General features: G+C 36.6%; 1 protein-coding gene across 4 annotated transcripts; it reads left to right on the top strand.

Annotated features, from left to right (window-relative positions):
• Positions 1–22,099, top strand: THUMPD3 (THUMP domain containing 3). 4 transcript variants are annotated; one of them, XM_010984974.3, is made up of 10 exons: positions 1–96; positions 1,395–1,681; positions 2,796–2,873; positions 9,256–9,732; positions 11,626–11,756; positions 13,976–14,045; positions 16,290–16,405; positions 19,285–19,395; positions 20,039–20,162; positions 20,330–22,099. In XM_010984974.3, the coding sequence occupies exons 2-10, from the start codon at positions 1,427–1,429 to the stop codon at positions 20,477–20,479; spliced, it is 1,512 nt and encodes a 503-aa protein (XP_010983276.1). In that variant the 5' UTR covers positions 1–96; positions 1,395–1,426; the 3' UTR covers positions 20,480–22,099. The 4 variants fall into 4 exon arrangements, with proteins under 4 accessions (XP_010983276.1, XP_010983275.1, XP_031326677.1 ...); XM_010984973.3 differs by having other exon boundaries at positions 13–125; XM_031470817.2 differs by having other exon boundaries at positions 45–79.
• Positions 22,100–22,268: the final 169 nt, after the last annotated feature.

Genomic DNA, 22,268 nt, shown 5'->3' with positions numbered 1-22,268 from the left:
TCCGTTTCCGGGGCGCCGGGGCCACTTCCGGCGGCGTGACCCGAGCTCGCTGAAACGGCGGGGTCCCAGAGCCGGAAGGGTCTGCGCTGGCGGCCGGTAACCGGGCGGCGGGTGGGAGTGGCCAGGTGGGGCGCCGCTGACCCTCGGGAGGGAGGGGCAACCTTCGTCTTGCGACCCGGGCCGGCGACGGGCTTCCTTTAGCCGGATCCACGGCAGAGCCCTTCTCGCTCCACATGTCTGGGCTTCACCTGCTCCCAGGAATTCCCGTTTTTAGGGCCCTGTGGGTGGAGTCGGAAAACGTGGGTTCCGTTTCAGCTTGCGCCACTGGTTGGCTCTCTGACCTTGGCAGGGTATGTCCTTTCGTGGGCTTTGGCTGCCTTACTTAGAAGATGGGGGTCGTATCACAGTAATCGTGAGCTGTGTGTAATGGCAGGAATTGACTTTTATTTGTGTTAGACACTGTCGCCTTTACGGAACAAGTACAGTGTAGGTTCTCTGTGCTTACTTAAGTTGTTTTGAGTCGCAGAACCTTTGAAAATCTGGTGAGAGCTATTGATCTCCACCTCCCAGCTCTCTAGCCCCTCCCACACCCTGCCCCCTCCCAGTGCTCGGATGTAGGAAATTTGGCTTGCTGTTTCAAGATAGTTCACAGATGTCTCTTGATGCCCATTTATGGATCCCAGAGCCTAGCCTGTCGGAGACATTCAAATATTTGAGATCACTGAATAGTAGATGTTCTGTTTGTCATTTTTTAACGCAAGAAGAACTATCCACTTCAAGGAGGGAGACAGACATCCTTAATTAGCAAGTTTTAATCATGGGCCTGGCAGTATCATGGGCCTGAAAGACTCAGTTAAGTCTTTAAACAGCTGTAGGAGAGAGGCATTATTCAGTTCCCATTTTGCATATGAGGAAATTGAGGCATTGAGGAATAAACTTGTTTTCAGTCATTCAGCCTATGAATGGTGAGGGCAAGAATTCAAACCAATGTCTGAAATTCCAAAGCCCCATGTTCTTAACTGCTAGCTGAAAAAGGACTAGTTGCAGAAATGTTTTTGAATATGCTTTAGCAGCCACTGTTTTGGAATTAACTGTTGTAGTTACGTGATGGTTATTATCAAGATAGGTGATTCCAAACCAAACATTGCATGCCGTGGAAATACTCGTTTGTCTCTTTTTCTTCCATAGTATCTGTATTGCTGCTTTAATAATATATTTTATATCCTGCACTTTGTTCCCATGTTATTCAGTCCTTTTATCTTTGGTAAATACTGATTAATTTGTGTTGCCTTGTTCTGCCAGACCTCCAAAGCAGATGTTTTTAGTTATAGTTGAAATAAGAGGTAATAAAGTTTGGGCATTATTTCTTTTTCTTTTCTGTACTACTTTTAAAGGGACTACTCGGGATCTTGGAATCACTGCCAATATGTCTGATGTTGAAGAAACCACTAACCAACTCCTGGATGTGAACCTTCATGAGAACCAGAGGGCTATACAAGTGACAGAAAGTGGTCCCAGAAGTGAGTCCGAGCATCTCCATGTCACTATTGGAGCCACTGTGCCTACTGGTTTTGAGCAAACAGCTGCAGATGAAGTGAGAGAGAAATTGGGGTCATCGTGCAGAATCAGCAAAGACCGGGGCAAGATATATTTTGACATTTCAGTGGAAAGTCTGGCTCAGGTTTGAATGAAGCAATATTTAAAATAGTTTTCTAAATAGGTCACTTTATGGTTACTTTCTAGCTTATAGACATCTCTGGAATCCTTTTTGCTTTTCTTTACTCTGCCCCAAATGAGGTGACTTCAAAGTATTACTACATTTTCCATTAGGTGCTGATTTGTAAGTTTTACTAGTAGGTTTGCTATATTTTCTAGGAGTGATCTTAATATTTCCCAAGGATGAATTCACCAGAAAGAATCCTGTGTGACTTATGAAGAAATTCTTAGCATCTGCTACACATCTTGGAATTTATTTACTTTAGCATCTAGCTGAAGTTTAGACTTCAGTGGTAAAGCATAAAAGGAGAGATTTTTCTTTTTATCTGTATCAAAGAAATTCTTTTTCAAAAGTAATTAGGAATCACTAAAGATGAGAAGTAAAGGTCAGCAAACTGCCATCCCACTAGAATAAAAGTTAAGCTGTGTCTCATTACCACATAGGCAACATGAGGGCATGGATTCTTGTCTGTTTTTTGTATGTTTGTTTTCTTGGTCAGTATCTCCCAGACTTTTAGTGTTTGGCACATAGTAGACACCCAGTACATATTTATGGAATGAATTGGTCAGCAAGTATTTTTCATCCAGGGTTTTAGTTAATAACCTCAGCAGTTTTGTGAAGACAGGCTCTATCATTATGCTCAATAATCATTAGGCTTAGAAATAAATAATTTGCTAGTGATCACAGAGCTGGAGCTCAAAGCCTGTGCCCATTTTTTAAAGCTGTGCTGTTAACCACTGCGTTATACAGTGTACCCCAGAGAGCCATGAGTGGGGTATAAAGCCCCACTTGACTGTCTTTGTCTTTCCCTTCTCTCCCAAACCCTTGTTGCCCACATAACACTTCAAGCTCCTGTCCTTCCATCTGTCCTTTTTCCTTTCTCCTCTAGGAGAATGTAAGCTGATGGGTAACCAAAAAGATGGGAGTCTGGGGAGATGGGAAAAAATTTAAATACGAATTATAGATATTAGCTGCTTTAAAATCTTTGTACCTAATTTTTATGTTTTAAATGTTGATAGTTTGTGTGCCTCAAAAGCTTTCTCAGAAATTTGTTTCTAACATTTTTTTCCCTCCCCAGGTTCATTGTTTGAGATCACTTGATAACTTATTTGTGGTTGTTCAGGAATTTAAAGATTACCAGTTCAAAGAAACAAAGGTGAGCTGTCCCAAACATGATAGTTGATTTTCAGCCATCTTCCCAAAGAGATTATTTCGACTTTTCACATTCTGCGTATCATTTAGTATTACTGCTGCTTTTATAATGTAAAATACTGGGAAGCTATTATATTATGTTATGTTATGTTATATTATATTATATATAAATATAATTATATATTATATTTATGGAGGTAAAATCCAGAGACTTGTTGACAATCCATCTCAAAAATTGTTTTTAAAAATCATTACTCCAGGGGGTGGGGAATGGGTGAAATGGATGAAGGAGGTCAAAAGTTATAAGCTTTCAGTTGTAAAGTAAGTCCTAAGGATGTAATGTACAGCACGGTGACTAGTTAATAATACTGTATTTCATATTTGCAAGCTGCTAAGAGAGTAGATCTTAAAACTTCCCATCACAAGAAAAATAACTTTTAACTATGTATGGTGAAGATGTTAACTAGACTTATTGCAGTGATTATTTTGCAGTATATACAAATACTGAATCCTTATGTGGTATACCTGAAACTAAGATAATATATGTTAATTATACCCCATTTTTTTAAAAAGGTGAAAAAATAGCAGAATAAATAAATATCAGTATTGAAAAACACAATTTATAAGAAGTAAAACAAATTGTTTGACTTTCTTGCAAAAGATATACACCTTAAATGAGCTTTGCTGATATATATGGTTTCAAAATAGAATTGGTTCCAGACTGTGAACGGAAGCACAAGTGACAGTTTGTGTCATGTCCAAATAACATTCCCTCACCGTTCTGCTTCTGCCCTGCCTTCTTAACTTTGTTTTTTGAAATAAAGCCAAATAATATCTAAATACTCCTTCAGTTGTTAGGACAACAGTTTGTCCCCGACTTGTATTTAGCATCTGATTCCTAAATATTGAGATGCTGCCTAAGCTGAAGGCTGAAAATAGATCACAGTGAAGCTTTAGTATTTTTCCACATTGCTTTTTGGTCTGGTTTTCAGAGTCAAATGCTTGAAAACTTTTTTTTTCTATCAGTGTTATTGCCTATATTAGAAATAATCTGTTTTTTTAAAACTATGATGTGCTGCCTAATTCTCTAATTTTGATTTATTGGCAACAGGTTGATTTCCAAAACATTATTCAAAAACTAATCAAAGTGATGTGAGCCCCCAACCTAGAAAAAATAAAACCAGACCTAAAGGAATTCAGACTGAAAATAAGATAATAATTTTATTAATTTAAAATGCAACTTTCAACACTGGTGCTCTAACCCTTCAGCCTTCTGATAGGCACTGCCAACCAAATGGTATCTACGAAACTAGTAAGTAACAGGCAGGCTGCTGACAATTTTTACTGTTAAGTATGTCAGAACTTTAATAGCCAATATTATACATGAAAAAATATTGACAGGTTGTTTTTTAAAACTATCTTAAATTTCCATCTTAAATTCTTGCCTCTAACCGACTAGAGTATTGTTAATATTTTCTTTAATGCCCATGTTTTTGCCTTCCTAAAGTTTGTATTGTTTTGAGTGCTTTTGGTCTCTCTAAGTGGATGTGAATTTGATATGCAATGGTTCTCTAAGAGCCAGGTTTTCAGAGTTGCCTGATAAGTAACTGCAAAAGAGGTTGCTGGTGGAGGTCCCAAAAGAGGAGCAGCAAGGACTTTGGTAGATTTTCAAAGGGCAACTTCTCTTGTGTATGACGGTGAAAAATTGTTGAGCCCTTCACTTGATGGACTTAAAATGCAACATGCCTCAACTAAAATCCTGTTTTAAAACATTTCCTTTTAGTTTTTATCCTGTTGACCATCAGTTTTATTCTTTGTTGCATTATACTTTCTTATGTCTTATAAACATCTGTTAGTTTAAGCATTTTAGTGGTTTCTCTTGTTTTTAAATATTCAGATGATATCGTGAATTTATTAGCCTGGTTTTTTTTTAAAGCTAACATCTGCAATTTATATGGTGTTTTTTTTTTAAACTAGTTAAATATATGTACTTAGAGCAAAATTGTAAAGATTGAAAGAACATACAGTGAAAAGTGTTCCTATATCCCCATCCAACGCATTTCCCTCTTTGGAGGCAACAGCTATTACCGATTTCTTGGATGTCCTTCTAGAGGTATTTTATGAATATGTGTATTTTATTTACATGTTTACACAAGTGGAAGTATTCCTTACATACTATTCTGTGCTGTTTTTTTTTCCTCATGTATCTTGGAAATCATGCCAATATCATTGTTGGATTTGACTGCATCACAATATAATTGGTCCCATTTTAGGATATTAGGATTTTTCACACACACCTATGTGGCCCATGTATATCCTTATCCATATTCAATCTGAGGGGCATTTTTCTGTTTGATAAGTTTATTCCATTGATACTTATTGATATGACAGAAATGTTTGGTCTTGGTTCTGTCACATTTATGTTACATTCTGCTTTCTTTTTCAAAATTTGTTATGTATTTTCCTGGCTTTTTCCACATGCATGTGTTTTAAAATATTTGGAAGGTTCGTTTTTGTTCTCTAGCTGTTACCTTTATAAATACAGATGTTACCTTTATATTTATACCATATTTTTTGAACCTCTACTAAAAGCAGTGATGAAATTGGCATATATTCTACATCTCTCCACCTTCCCTTTCACCTTTTTAATTTTTTTAATTTTTAAAAAAAATTTTTTGCAGTGGGGAGGTAATTAGGTTTACTTATTTCGTTTTTCAGTGGAGGTACTGGGGATAGAACCCAGGACCTCGTGCATGCTAAGCACGCAGTCTACCACTTGAGCTATACCCTCCCCCCACCTTCCAGTTTTATTATTTTTCTTAGTGTTGACCCATATGCCTTTAAATCCTTTAAATATAGTTCTTTAAAAATCAGCTTTACGTTCTATCTTTTGACCCCAAGGTATAAGAGAAGAGGGTATCAGCATGTTAAATTACTTTCTACTTTTTATTACCTCTCCCTTTCAACTACATGCTAGTTTGTAACATTTACATTTTGCTTTGCAGGCATAACCCCTGTATTTGTTTTCATTTTAGTCCTACAGTTAAACTGATGATAGGCACACCACCTGTCCTTTTCTTATAGTTTGTATCTCTTGAATAGCGTGAGTTCATAAATGTTTGTCTTTCACCTTTGTATTTGATTCATAGTTCAAGTTTAAAATTTGGAGTCACATTTTCCTTCCTTAAGAATATCATAGGCAGTGTTCATTCTTTTCCAGCATGAAATGTTGCCATGGAAAATTCTGAAGGCATCCTGTTATTTTTTCCCCCGTATTTGTTGCTTTCTTCCTATTTTTGCTTGATGCCTAGATGATTTTTTTTTTTTAATATTTGAAGTCTAATAAGTTCACCAGGATTTGCCTCCTTGTTGATAATTCTTGGTTGAGACATGTCAGTCTATAGAGAAATTCATATTCCCTTATATTTCTTGAAAGTTTTGAGTTAACTTTTTAAAAAATAATTTTAAAGTAGATTTTTAAAATCCCTTCTTCAGGTATAAACCAGTTATACATATGTAAGATCTCTTTTAACTATCTTTCATGTTTTATCTTTTTCTCTCTAAACTTGTGACAGTTTTTGCTTATTTTTATTGTATTTGCTTTGCTTTGCTTCACATCCCTTACTGTGTTTTCAGCAGTGGCTTTTATATTTGGTGCTTTCAATATGGTCATCATTTTTGCATTGGTTTTATTTTCTTATTCCACTTTGTCTTTGAACTCTACAAGCTTCTATTTCATCTTCTGGTGGCTCACCTCATCTTCTTTCTGCTTTTCTATCTCTGCTTTGAGCTCTTATATTGCAGAAGTATTTCCTTGTTACATTTTTTGATGTCATGTCAATATATTTGATCAGTTTTCAACTGCTCTTCCTGGTCACTGGATTTTGGCTGCTAATTTGTTTTTCTGTCCCTTTCTTGTGTTTTTCTGTTCATATAAATCTTGTACTGATAACTTTTGATAATTGCTCATCTTTGAATGAGGGAGTTCCTGTTGGGCCTACTGTTTATAGGAGGTTCAGGAACTGTTCCGGGCCAGCAAGAAGCCCCCCTGGTTCACTGTGAAGTTCCTTCTGGCAAAAGGCTGTGGATGATTGAGTTCTCCTCTTCCTTCTTTTTTTAAATAGCTTTATTGAGGTATAATTTCCGTACCATTTAATGAGTTCTTTTAATCATTACTTCTCCTTAGCCTGGAGGGATCAGCAGCTGTGGGGTTATTCACCATGTAGAGTGTCTCTCCCCAACTCTACTCTGTCCAGCAAATAGAGCCTGTCTGTGAGATTCCTTGTTCAACCTCCATTTCTCTCCTCTCCTTGGTACAAATGAGATCCTGGAAGCTCCCTCTCAGTGCATATACTTCTTCCCTGCTGTTCCAAAGTAGAGTGTATTTGCTCCTACTTTGCAGACTGCTGCACCCTTTGTCTGAGCTCTGTAGGTATTCTGCCTTTCTTGTCTTCTGCACCTCTGCTTGACCTTCACCGCACCTGGGAATTCTTGTCTTAGAATTCTTATGTTATGGTTCAAGGTTACAGTTATAATAATGTAGATTCTGTTAGGATAGAGTTGGTATTTCTGTTGTTCTTTTCTTTTAGGATGGTTTCTGAAGTTAAAAGGGGGGGGGGCTGTAACAGTGTTATCCCACCATCTTAAACCTATAAGTCCTGTAGGTGCATTTTATAGGGAAATTATTTGTAAATAGAATTGTATTTGCCCAACCTTAAATTACCATTATTTCATCAGGTTCCAAGTAATATCAAAGCCTTCACTTACTTCCATTTCAAGTCTCAGTCCCATCAGTCCGCACTGATCTTTCTGCCTTGATCTTCAGTAATACATACTGTCTGTGCCAGCGCTCTGCAACAGAACTTTCTGATGGAAATGTTCTGCATTTGCGTTGGTAGCCACTAGCATTAGAATGTGAAGTGTGGCTAATGTGACTGAGAAACTGAGTTTTTAGTTTTTAATTAAATTTAATTCATTTAAATTTCAATACCTGTATGTGACTAGTGGCTGTTGAATTGGACAGCACAGCTGTGTACCACTCATTTCAACATTTAACCACATTTTAATCCATTAGCTGTTTACTGAGCACCTTTTATATGCCAGATTGTGCTGCTCTAGATCTGTGGCTTATAGCAGTGGTCAAGACAGATAAGGCCCTTACCTCCCAGGAGGAACCTTGATAGTGAACAATACATAAACCTACTAACTTTAGGGGGTAAGAGTATAGTTCAGTGGTAGATAGCATGCCTCACATGCCTGAGGTCCTGGGTTCAATCCCCAGTACCTCTATTAAAAAAATGAATAAACCTAATTACCTCTCCCCCTCAAAAAAATGAAAAAAATAAATAAAAGTTTAAAATAAATAAAAATTAGAAAATGAAATAGCTGGACAAAACAGTTTAAAAAAATAAACCTGGTAACTTTAGATAATGCTAAGCTCTGTAATGAAAATAAAGTGGGAAAAGAATGGCTTGAGAGGACTACTTTAAGTAGAGCAGGTGTCTCAGAGGATATGCCTTTTAAATTGCTGTTAAACAGTAAGAAGGAAGCCAGCAATGTAAAAAGGCCTTGTGAAGCAAGTATCTCCCAAGCATAGGTAGGAAGCTAGGGAGACAATGATCCTGAAGTGACGTAAGAGAAATAGGCAGGAGTCAGGCTTTTTAAGGAATTTAAATTTGGAGGGGTATAGTGGGGCTTTAGGCAAGGGAGGGGCATGATCAGATTCACTTTTTAAAAGATGACTGTAGATACTATTTAGAAATTGGATAAATACATTTTTAACTGCTTAAGGTTTGGTTTTTCTCTTTTTAAAAATACTACTTCCAAAATAAGTTAATATGTATATACAGAACAAAATTCAAAAGGAAGTCCATCAGTGAAAGTTAAGTTGCCCTCCCTCCCGTCTTTCATCCACCCACTTCCCCTCAGGGACCACTGTTAATAGTTTATTTGCTTATGTTTTAATCTTGAAGTCTAGTTTCTGATCTACCATTCTATCTTGTATGATTCTTCAGTGGCTTAATTTGTATCAACTTAAAAATTTTTTTTTTTAACTTTCGGAGGGGGAGGCAATTAGGTTTATTATTTATTTATTTATTTTTCTAATGGAGGTACTGGCGATTGAACTCAGGACCTCGTGCATGCTAAGCACGCACTCTACTGCTGAGCTATTCACCCCCAACCTTAATTTGTATAAATCTTAACTAACAGTGAGACTTTAATTTCCTCAATTGCAGGCACTGTAGTATTTACCCTTTTGTTCTGCACTCCTATCTCCCCCACCATAACAGTTAATGTAATCTTTAGGCAGAGTAGGGGTTTATTTGTTCAGTAAGAGTGGTGAGAAATGAATAAGATGAATGGATTTCATTCTCTGTCTTTTATAGGAAGAAGTTCTAAAGGATTTTGAAGAATTGGCTGGGAAGCTTCCATGGTCAGACCCTTTAAAAATATGGAAAATTAACACCAGTTTCAAGAAAAAAAAAACAAAGCGCAAAAAGATAACTCAGAATTCAAGTAAAGAGAAGACTGATAATGGACAAGGAGACAAAACAGATGAGAGAGATGTTAAAAAAGAGTTCACCAGCAATGTCTTAGATTCACAGATCTTAGACTATTATGAGAATCCAGCCATCAAAGAAGAGATATCAACATTAGTAGGTGATGATTTGGCATCTTGCAAAGAGGAGACTGATGAAAGCTCAAGAGAAGACACTGATCCTGAATTGCTAAAGTTTAGAGTCACATGTAACAGGGCAGGAGAGAAACACTGCTTTTCCTCAAATGAGGCAGCAAGAGATTTTGGGGGTGCTGTTCAAGATTATTTTAAGTGGAAGGCTGACATGACCAACTTTGATGTGGAGGTAAGTGCCGGCTCTGATTGTGATGATTCAAGAAGGCTGTCATAAATCTGCAGAATTTTCAAGACTAACCCAATCCTATGGACAAATAAACTGAGGTCACAAAGCTAATATAGTATCATTAACAACAGCATGGGCTAAGGAGATGGATCTAGATCCAGATTTTGACTCCCTATTCCCTCTGAGCCTCTGTTTCAAATACAGCCAGTAATAGTTTATGCCTTTAAGTGTGTCCTAAAGGTTGAATGAGATAATACATTTTCAATGTCTGGTGTGATACCTGGTCTATACTATGTGCTCAATAGGTGGGGACTATTAAGACTTGATTTTTCTAATTTCTAGTATAGTGCTTTTTACAACATTATGTGGATTTTCAAGCTATAAAATTCAACAGAATTAAAACTGTTTTGTTTCTATGTGTCTTGGTTGCAGTTTTGCAACTAAAGAGGAGTACCTTTTTGAAAGAAACCTTGACCTTCTAAAATCAGGCCATCATTGCAAATACTCATCCTAGAGCCAGCTCTCCTCTTTCTTAAACTCTGCTAGATTCCCAAACCCAGATACGTCTTTTTAGCATGCTTACTCTCCTTGGTCGCAGTCTTCTGCTATGCGGGTGATTCACATGCAGCCCATACTAACTGGTCTGTCCATCTCTGACAGCTTAAAAGGCCCCTAGCTGCTGACATTTTGATGAAGAAGTCATTTACTGTTGCTTTGGGGACACTTAGATCCAGGGCAAGTCACTTATTCTCTCTGTAACTTTTTAATTTTTTTGGCATATCAAATCAGAAAAACAATTCCCCACTCCTTTTTTCTTTTCTCATAACAGCTGTTATGAGAATGAATAGGCTAACTAGAACAGTGATGTCCAAAAGTTAGCAAGGGGGATCAGAGGACAGACTCCGGAGCTGTACTGCGTGGGTTCCAATCCCAGCTTATGAGCTGTATGACTTCGGGCAAGTAGCTGACGTCTTTGGGCTTTAATCTTCTCATCTATAAAAGGAAGATAATAATACCTAGCTCTGAGGGTGTGGATATGAAATGAGGTAATGAATACAAAGTCTGTGGAACAGTGGTTTGTGTATAGCTAAGCAAGTGTCAGCTGCTGCTGCTGCTGTTAAGATCATCATGAGGAAATTTTATGTGGAGGAAAAAATATACTTTATTTTTACTTTTATTTTTATTTGAGTAGTTTATATTTAACTATGTGTTAGAAAAACTATAGTTAGGACCAAGAGAAAAAAAAAACCATTATTTCACAGACATTACTTCAGTGAGTCAAGTTTTAAAAAGTACTAAGAAAATACTAGGAGATAAAGCAGATGTGGTACAGCGTTAACAGCTGGTTAATCTAAGTGAAGGGCATACTTTGGGAGTTCCTTGTGCCACTGTTCTTGTTTGCATTTCTATATGTTTGGATTTTTTTCCAAAATTAATTCAAAAAAATGTGTATTAAAAACCTATGAACCTTCAAAATGTGTTTCTGTTATAAAAATTCAGGGGAAATCTGGTGATAGCTAACTTTTGAATCTGGTGAATTAAAAAGAGAATAAAATAGATTTAAAAATTTTAAAGTAGTATGTACTATATGATATCATTTATATGAAGTTCAAAAAAATAAAACTAATTTGGTAGTGGTCAGATTAATGATTATTTTGGGTTGGTATTGACTGAGAAGGCTAGAAAAACTGTATATCTTTATCTGGGTGGTGGTTACACAGTGTATGTATAGGTAAAAATTCACTGCGTTGCAAGATTTGTGCCCTTTACTGTATGCAAAGCACACCTTAGTAATAAAGTAAAAAAAAAAAAAACATTGGTAGAGCCTCAAATTTTAAAATCTTAGTAATAAGTACAGTTTGAACAATCCTAAAACTATTTTATTCTGTTTCATAGGTTCTTTTGAATATCCATGATAATGAAATTGTTGTAGGCATTGCATTGACAGAAGAAAGTCTGCATCGAAGAAACATCACACATTTTGGGCCTACAACTCTTAGATCTACTCTTGCTTATGGGATGCTCAGGTAAGAGAAAGGGTTTGCCCTCTAGATCAAAGTGACACCTTGGTTTGAATTTTCCCTTCAGAACATACTTTAGTTTTTTGTGAGTTACTGTATTGGAATTTAGTGAACAGGATACAAAGCTAAAGATCTCTTTCTTTCCTTTGCCTCTAGTGTTGATTCCTTGTGATCCTGAAAATATCACTTAAATACTATCTCAATTTTCTTGATTTTAAAATGGGAATGATAGTTTTCATCTGCCGCTTGAATGTGGTTGCCACATTTGTTCAGAAAGGATATACTGCATTGCATGTTGGAGAACAGAACAGATTTGGCTTTGTTTCATCTCTGTGCAGTGAAGCAGATGAAAGCAGAGTTTTTTTTAATGTGTATCATGTATAAATGGACACAGAGAGCTTTTACTCATATTTTAAAATTTTATACTCACAGGAACCCAGGAATCATCTTGGAATTTCCCACTTTTCCAAGAGCAAGACCTAGCTTTCTTTCTCCTTTGCCCTTTTCCCTTTGATTAGTTGTTTCTTTCCACCATGACAAGTTGTCTTCTCTAGTTTCTTTTTCCAGACTGCAAAATGGGTTTGAGGTGAGACTTAAAGGATTATTAGTGAGGAGTAAATGCAGAAACATATGCAATATACCTGTTACATACAGTGCCTGGCATATCCTGGTAGTTAATTGCATTTCCTTTTCTTATAATCTTTGCTTCCTCTTTTACCCTGCTTACCCATGGAGGCGCAGTTCAACACATGTGAAACCTGTTAATTCAATGACAATCATAGAAAACTGGGCCCATTTGATGAAGGAAGAGCTCCTAGACTTCATTCATTTAACAAACATCTATTATCTACTGCCAGGCATTATGGTAGGAGCCAGGAATAAGGAGTTATTTTGGGTGCAACTATCAGAACCCTAAGTAAGCTAGTTTAAGATAAAAAAAATTGATGATTATGTGGGAGGGGGAAATATTGGAAAGATACTGAGAAACCTTTGGGAATCCACAGAAAAACTGAAAGCTTTGTCTCAAGAAGGGTAGGAACCAGGTCTTGGAAAAGCACCAGAGGTCTAGACAGTCACTTTTACCTCCTCTGGAAGTCTGTAGGCTCTTGTCTCTGCTCTTCTGTAGATGGCTGTCCCTCACCTAAATTTATATACTTGCAATTTCATATAACCAGCCAGCCCCATACCACCTAGGGCTTCTAGCTCTTCATTCCCAAGTCTTGGAAGAGAATCTGATTGACATAGTTTCAGTCGTGTTCACCCAGACCCAGCAGCAATGGCTGGGAGTACGGGATTGCTTACTACCAGGAGGGTTGCCAAGGATCCTGTTGCCCCATGTGTTGAGAGGTAGGAACAAGGAAGTAGGGCTGGACAGGTATTGCAGTATGAACCCAGTGTCAGTCCCTAGGAATCTCAGTTTTGTGAGGGAGATAAATAATTACTTTACATGTGATAAATACCATAATAGAGGAAAGATTAGCAGAACAAAAGAAGGAAGGATAAACCTTGCCACCTGTCTGAGGAGGGGATGCTTCATAGACGAGGTAACATTTAAGTCACTAACAATAATGCTAATCCTGACTCTGTCACCCATTAGCTGTGTGTCCACAGACAGGTTTGGTCAGCTTATCTGTAAATGAGAATAAAATAGTAAACTATCTCACAAGGTTGTTAAGAGGATTAAAAAAGATAATGCAGGCAAAGAGCTTAAATCCATGCCTGGCAAATACTAAGTGCTCAAAGTAAAGCAGTTATTTTATATCCAGTTTATTATCTTTAAAATTAAATTAGTAGGGAAAGGAATACTGAATTAATAATTGCCAGTAAACTTATACTGATAAATGTTTTGCTTGAAGCACGTTTGAGTTTTTTTTTTAATGTAACCACTACAGGTTTATATACAAAATAACTTGTATTTTCTAAAGGTATATATAATCACACACACATATTTTGAAAGATCTAGAAACTAAATTCCATTTGGGAGTGAAATGGGATTTTGGATGATAGTCAAAGGGGACTTTTAGTTACATGTAATGTTTTGTTTTGTTTTTTTAAGTGCCCGGATTTAGAGTCAACATGTAATTACAAATTGATTTTTTAAATAAATATTGATTGGTGTTTCTTCATGACAGCATAACAAGCCTTTAATCTTACAGCTTCAGGAATAGTCATTGTGGAAGTCTTGGCTGTTGAAGTCTGTTCACATAGGCTGTTTTCTTCTCTAGGCTCTGTGCTCCTCAGCCTACTGATATAATAGTTGATCCGATGTGTGGAACCGGGGCGATACCAATCGAGGTAATAACTTTTCTTCAGCTGTTTAGATAAGTAAGTGATAGGTCCAGAATGTTCTAGAACTAATGGGCAGATTAGACATGAAATCACCAAGGTTGGGTCAGTGGACCCACAAGTTTTGAGTGAATTACATTAGTAAAGCTGGAACTTTTGTGATAAGGATGTAACCACTGATTACAAATAGCCAAGGACTAGATTTAGATTGTTAGTCATGTATATTCAGTGGATTACAGGAGAGGCTGAGAATCACAAACTGGTAAGTCCCGTTTTGAAACAGAGAAACTGGTAGAGTTGAACAGAAAAGGTAACTGAAGGCATAGGCATCAACTGGAGAAGTTTCATCCCTGTAAAGTGAAAGTATGCGTCTTAATCCACTTAGCTTCTTGAGGGAGTAAGTATAGTTGGAAGATGGGGAAACCTATGAACATTATTTAGATTTTTTAGGAAGTCTAGCAAAGTTACAAGGTTTTCCGAAAGTATGACATTGAGAGGATTCAAAAACTTCCTAAAGCAAAGCAAGAAATAGAAAGGCGTTTTCTAAGTGGAGAACATTTAACAGGAGAGTCTCCTTGAATCAGTATTATTCACTCATTATTATCTATACTTTTATAATAAATAATTTAGAAGAGGTCACTCCCACTAAAATTGCTTATATTTGTGAATACTGTAAGTTCTTACATATAGTATAACTAAAGCCAATGGGAGTCACCACAAATTTTTTTTTTTTAATGGAAGTTCTGGGGCTTGAACCCACCACCTCCTGCATGCTAACATGCACTCTACCACTGAGCTGTTCCCCTTCCCCCACCACAGATTCTTTGAGTGAGCAGAAACTGGATAGATGAGCAAGTCCAGAGCAACGCACGAAAGGAAAAATAATCTGCAGTGCAATTAGAAAATGACATCTGTTATCTGGGAATTAAAACCCCAGAAGGAAATCATAGTACTCTAGATGACCACTCTTTTCTCTTACTGTCAGCTAGAGAAATTTACTCTGGCTAAAGAGCCACACAGAGAAAACTCAGTTGTTGTCAAGAAGAATTCTGGCAACAAAGCAAAGAGTGTTCTCTAGCATTAACTCACGACGTGTCTATGTCTAGAATGGCAGGGAGGGTCACTGCATGTCAAGAAATATACAGCAGAGCTAGAGAGAGTCCAGAAGAGCTCCTAACAACAACAACAACAACAAAAGATAAAAAAGACAGTGTTTGAGAGTTTGGCGTTTTCTTGGGCATGAGCCATCCCATCCTCCTTGCTCAGCCCCGCAATAAACCTTTCTCTGCTCCAAAAAAAAAAAAAAAAGAGACAATGTTTGAGACATTTCTATGTAGGGGTGGACATGAGGATGTCAATATAGAAAAACCTAAGTTGATATATGATTGAAATGAATGAAACTATGAAAGGAATTGATGATATAGATATAGATTTGTTCCGCAAAGTATAAAGGACTTGATTTAGAATACTCCCTTTAAAACTTGGAAGTTCTACAAAACCCATCTCTTTCAGGGGCTGAAAATCTAAGTATCTTTAGAAGAAAAAAAATGAAGGTTGGGGAATCGGAATCATCTGCAAGGCTTACATTAAATTCTGCATCATCCCCTCTCCATCACCCTCAAGGTTCTGGGCAAAAGAAATTACAAAATCTGAAGAATATGATCATTCAAAAGCCTATAGACTGGAGATTGTATTTTATTTTGAATTCTCAAATATTCCAATTTATCAGATTATGAAATCCAATAATCACAAAAGGGCAGAGGTTAGTCACTTTGATTTGGTGAAGTTTTCCAAACTACATTTGTATTTAAGGTCTGTAATGCTTACTGTGTGCCAGACACTTCTGGGTGAGGGAGTGAACAAAATGCCAGGAGTCCTTAAGGAGTGCCCAGATTCGTTGAGCGGCAGACAGGTATAGAAATCATTAAAAAGAAAATTAAGTGGCAGATACACATACAAAGTGCTTTTGGAGGGGCAAGTGAGAGACAGCTTGGAGAGTTGGGGTTGATGTCACAGAGGGCATGACATTTGAGCTCGATCTTGAACAAATGAGTAAGAGTTCAACAAAGAAAGAACAGGAGGGCATTTCAAGCAAAATTGACAACATGCAGTGTTTTGCCACTTCAGAAAAGCATTGGATTATTGGGTTGGATTGTCTTGTTTATTGACAAGTGATTGAAATAATTTTACTTTTAATCAGTCTTCTTTTGGCAGTTTGCTACTTCTGTTTTAATACATACTCTCGCCTTTTAGGGGGCTACAGAATGGTCTAACTGTTACCATATTGCTGGTGATAATAATCCATTGGCTGTGAATAGAGCAGCAAACAACATCTCATCTTTATTGACCAAGAGCCAAGTTAAAGAAGGGTAAAAAATTTTACTTAAAAGTTTTGCAGCATCTTTTAGACTTAGATAATCACTTTTCATATTAACTTTATGAATTAATACACATAGTGCATCGTGACATCATTATAGCCAAAATGAATATATTGTGACTCCATTTAAAATTTAACTTTATTGAAGATAATTTATATTTTAAAAATATTTTTAATTCAACTATAATTTCCTCCACCCTAATGCATCTATTTTTATTTCTGTCTTTTTCTTTCCTTATTCATATATCTTTTTTCCCACATAGTGTTAAAATGTATATTCATTTTAATTTCGTAAATTTTCAAACACTTTTTGTTTTTATTTTTTAATAACTGCAGAATATTCTATCGTATAGAAATACTATAGTTTATTTAGCCTTTCCTCTATTATTTGGAACTTTAAAAAAAACCTCAAGAGTTGGAAGAGACCTGAAAGCCATCCCCACAGTGCTTAAATGTCCTGTAGGAGATCCTGACCAATGGCCTTCCAGCCTGTATAAACACTTCTAATGACTCTATCTCCAAAGGCCATTGATTCCACTTTGCACAGCTTTGAGTGCTAGTTATATATTTTAGGGACCTTAATATCTCCTTGTTCCTTCTACAGATCTGGTCTTTTTTCTCCCACTTGGGTCTCCCACTTGAAAAATCTTACCTCTGAGTCACAATGATGATTGACATCGGATATTTGAAGGGCTACCCCCACCCCCACCCTACCGACATCCCACCTTTCCAGATCTTCTCTTCTCCAAGCAGACTTTCCCAAGGTCCTACAACTGTATCCCTTTGATATCTGTGCACTGAAAACCTGTTACCCTCTGGGAAATTTTTTTTTCCATCCAAGATATACTTTGTTAAAATAAGCCCTAGCCCACTGCTACAGATTACATTTGACGACAGCATCTGTGCCAGCCTTTCACCATTCTTTCAAAGTCTCAGCTGTCTTTGGGAAGAATTGGCTGAAATGTCACTTGGCCTACAGTTTCCTACCAGAGGTCTCATTATGAAATTGTTTCTCTGGTCTCCTCTTATAAAGTGACAGGAATATGCTATTTGCTAGGTTTTACAGGTGCTCCACATCCAGCAGCCCAGGAAGTCATTATATCCCATGATTGGCCATACACCTACCTTCATAACCCTTAGTGTGAGGTTTATGTTTTTAAGAAATATTTGTATACAAATATTCATATTTATTATTTATACATGATATGCCTTAATACTATTTTATGTCTGTATATTGGTTATCCTCTTTTCTTTGCTAATTTTGGTTTTTTCCCTTTTTTGATTAGAATCGCCAGTGCTTTGTTTTGTTCTCTCATATACAATTTGTTCTATGGTTTATGCTCATGCTTTTTTTTTTCATTCCTATTTTCTATTGAGGTTTTAAATTTGTTTTCTAAAAATCTTAAGTTACATGCTGCAAATGTCTTCTTTTCAATAATAAAAGTTTTTATTAGAGTTGACTTTTATGCTAAGTACTCCTGTTGACCATATTCTATAGATTTTGACAAGTTCTCTATTTTGGTTACTTTCTAAATAGTTGGTTATATACTTGTCTCTCTGATCTAGTTGTTCAGGACAGTGCTTTTCAAACTTTAATGTGTAAATGAGTCACCTGGGGAACCTGTTAACTACGTATAGATTCTGATTCAGTAGGTTTAGGACGGGCCCTGCCAGGCTGCAGGTCCTGGCAGGCTTCCAGGTGCTGTTGACGCTGCTGGTCTCTGGCCCAGCTTTGAGGACCAAGGGTTTAGATCATTTTTTTGTATATAACTAGTTGAAAGCTTTTATTTTCATATTTATTTACATCTTACTGTGATGAATGAATTTTCATGGTATATTTTGTTTCATATTTATTGAGATTTTCTTGAGGCTTAGTACAAGACCAGGGTTTTTTTGAAACCTGATATTTTTAAACAAATTTCTTTTGTTTTCTGAATATCTTATTTTTCACATCATCTGCACCTTCACTTTTTGTCTGTTCAACCTATACTATCAATCTTACCTTGATTTTTAATATTTTTTGGCTTTTTTTGTTTTATTGCAGCCATTGCTGCCTGTGACTGTAATAATCATATTTTTGGTATCTGTTCTTTTTCCTATTGTGTAGTCATTGCCTTTATTGCATTTCATTTTTTCTTCTTTATTAAATATCAATATTACAGCACTTAATTTCTGCTCAGTCTTTGATTTGCCTTTAATTCTTAGCCTGTGCATTATTGCCTGTTTCTTAAACCAGTAGCTTTGCCTAAATGGGGAGGATTTAAATCATTTATATTTATTATTCATTCTGTCATATGTCATCCATTTTTTAAAATCTTTTTTTCTTTGCCATCTTGTTTTTTTAGTATGGTACATGCTTTTTAATCTTAAGACCAATACCTGTATGTTTCCTAATTTGAGACATTTCTTTCTTTAGGTCCCCTGTTATTACCATGTAGATTTACCAGGCTTTATTCTTCAGATGTGTTACTTCATCATTTAGTGGGTTTTTTTTTTCCAGTGTATGTTTTACATCATCAGTAACTAACTGCCTCAACACTATTTTCAAAGTTGTCTGTTTCAGTTCTTTTTTACAATGTTTTCCCCTTAATCTGTTTTTCTTAAATTGTAGATGAAACAGACATCTTTTGAAAAACAATCTTAACCATTTTCAAAATTTGTCATTACAGATTTTGTCATTATTAAAGTTTTATCTTATGACCTGTGCTTTCTGCCTGCATTGCTACTTTAAAATTTTCTTCTCATTGAGTTGTTGTTGATGTTATCATTTTAGTAGTTTTTTGTATTTTACAGCAGTCTCTTTAGGAAAAAGTTTTTTTTTTTATTTCATTCTTCAGGATATACTGAGCAACCCTTCCTTTGTCCCCACAGCAAACTGTCCTGGGGTTTGCCCATAGATACTGTTCAGTGGGATATCTGCAATCTGCCATTAAGAACTGGCTCTGTGGACATTATTGTAACAGACATGCCATTTGGTAAAAGGTGGGACTTGGTTTTTTTTCTTTTTAAATGAGTTTTTCCTTCTCTTGTTTAGTACCCGCTTGTATTCTAAATCTGTTGTATTTCCTTTTAGCTTATTCTGTCAGAAATCTTCAATTTCTTTTAGCAGACGTAGCAGTTTTTCACTGAAGAAATGTAATAATATGGTAGATTCACCCATTTTATTTTTTCTGAGAACTCAGGAACGTATTCACTTTATTTTGATCCTGACCATCACTGGAGGTTCATCCACTTTCTGGCCCATTGTTGAATTAAGTACTTCAGAGAAAGGTTAAGGAAAACTCAGTTGTTTCTCAGGAAAAAAGTTTTTTAATCACTAGTTTGGTTTATACAATTTGACTGCTTATTCTCATTAAAAGGACAACTTATGTAACTATTACAGTTGTCAAAACTTTTTTTCCCATAACCAGTTCATCCCCTTCAACATTCTGAGCTGTTTAGTAAATCTGATCACTCATTTTGTTGACATGTAATGGCAAAACTCTGGCTTCTAAAAGGCAGCTATTTTTCATACCTCGGGATTTTCTTATTGCATTAGAATGTGTTTTTAGTAACTTCTCATTTCATAGTCCTAGATACTTATCTTTTGTAATAGTTAAGTGACTCATCAGACCTTCTTTTATAGGATGGGCTCCAAGAAGAGAAACTGGAACCTTTATCCAGCTTGCCTCCGGGAGATGAGCCGTGTCTGTAGACCGGGGACAGGCCGAGCTGTTCTTCTTACTCAGGACAAGAAATGCTTTATCCAGGTGTTGTACATTGGCTCAAAAACCCAGCCTGTGGCAGTTTTTTAGATCTTTTTAAGTAGACTTGAGGGTATTTTCTCTTCTTCTAGTGTTTCTTATTGGCACTTACCCCTGGCTGGTCTAGCAGTAGCTGTCAGCTAATTACTTTTATGCTTTTTGTGTGCACACAGGCATTATCCAGAATGGGACATGTATGGCGGAAGGTGCATACTGTCTGGGTGAACATAGGGGGCCTTCATGCTGCAGTCTACCTTCTGAAACGTACGCCTCAACCTTTTGTTCATCCTTCAGAACAAGATGGAGAAAGATCTCCTTGGTAATGCGAAGAATGAAGATGATTAATAGTATTTGTGCTTCCTAACACTGGATATGTCAACATGAAGAACTTGCTTTAAAGGAAAAATAGTATTAATAAAAGTGGTTTGGTTTAAAGCTCTTCATCCTAGTTAGAGAAAGGTGTGAATGGAATGGAATAAGTCTTCTGAGAAAGCAGAGCTTTTTTTCAGAGCTGTTTTGAAGTAGTTGGGCAATTACTCCTTTTCTTAAAAAGCTTTAAAGATGCTAAGCCTCCTGCAGTGCTCTGGGATTTGGGTTTAGAACATCTTATTTTCAGGCTTTACTGCAGTTCCTGTGTTCCACAGAAGCAGGTGGAAAGTTACCTTGACCTGACGGAAGGCAGAGAATACAATGAGAGCATGAGGTTACATGCCAGTGCCTGTGCAGCTTTGCTGTTTAGTTGCTCAAGTTCTTTACCTCAACTTTAAAGAATGAAGCATTGTTACACTTTGTAAAATACTGTTTGTCCCATGACAAGATGAAATCTCACAAGGCCTACAGGAAAGTTTACCATCTGCCTTAAAACTTATAATATGCATGTTATTCAGATTAATACAGAGAACTAAAGACACTTCTATTTGTAAATAGCAGCAAATACACTGGTAGATGAAGTATGGAACTAACAAGCCAAATTTAAAGAAATTTTATTTTTCTTTCAGTACACAAAGGTGATGATGCAAGTCAAACATAAACCCATCAAAGTATTTTTGTTGGTTTCTAAAAGGACTAGAGAACAAACTGATGTATCTTTAAATTAAAAACTTCATGTAAGTTCTTTTGTTATCTTCTCTGAGTCACTTTTCATATTTAGTTGCTTTTCCGGGTGCAGAAAGTCCCTCCCAAAAACAGGAAAATGAAATAACCTAAACATTAAGTCCTTGTGAAAACAGTGCTTCTCTGGGACAAAGAGTAGTTGGGGTTTTATGTGGAATTCTGTACAGTATTCAGTTTATTTTGTAGTTTCTCGCTGCATTCAGCCTAGATTTTTCAGTGTCATGTTAGTAATAGAATAGTTCTATTCATATTAACTTTTGATGTCTCATTTAGAATAAAAGGACATGGTACTTCTTTCCTTTGGAAGAAGAGTTCACAGTTGCAGCAGAGCCAACAGTCCTACTCTGCTTTCTCTGATATACCACCTCACACTTGAGAAGGAATTAGAAATAAGACATTTTTAAGGGAGTTTTTAACCATCATCAGAATGCAGTTGCATTAGTATGGGTTCAACATAAAACCACCTTTCACTTGTGACCTCTAAGTAAGTGTTGGTCAGCAATCCGCAGAACTGGAAAAATACAGGAACCATGACTGTTTTCACCACTGCTTCCCAAGTGCCTAACCTGACACAGCACCTGCCAACTTGGACATTTATTTGTTGAACAAATGGATATTTTTGCATATTGGCTATTTTTAAGTATATCAAATTATGCTTGATCCATCAGTTTGAGCCCTATTAAAAACCACCATAAAAATATGAACAGACTGACTTAGATGATATAGCAGGCATTGTTTGCAATCGTTTACCGTCTTCCTCCTTAGTATTGTACTGTAACCTGGTGACAGGAACAGGAAATGAAGTTGAGATGAAGGTTCATAAAAGCTGAGATATATGACACTGCCACCTACTCGTTGTGTGATGTTGGCTTTTAACTTTTGAAGTGGGCCTCCTGCACCATGGGAACGTAAAAAGATGGAGAAGGTAATCTCTAATATTCTGAACACAAGATGACTGAGTTATGGACCAGACATTCAGTATATTTTAGAGGGGAAAAA

Source organism: Camelus dromedarius, chromosome 17 (genome assembly GCF_036321535.1).
Source record: "Camelus dromedarius isolate mCamDro1 chromosome 17, mCamDro1.pat, whole genome shotgun sequence".
Classification (NCBI taxonomy): Eukaryota; Metazoa; Chordata; class Mammalia; order Artiodactyla; family Camelidae; genus Camelus; species Camelus dromedarius.
The sequence above is the reverse complement of the archived record's forward strand: the minus strand, read 5'-3'. Positions and strand labels throughout refer to the sequence as shown.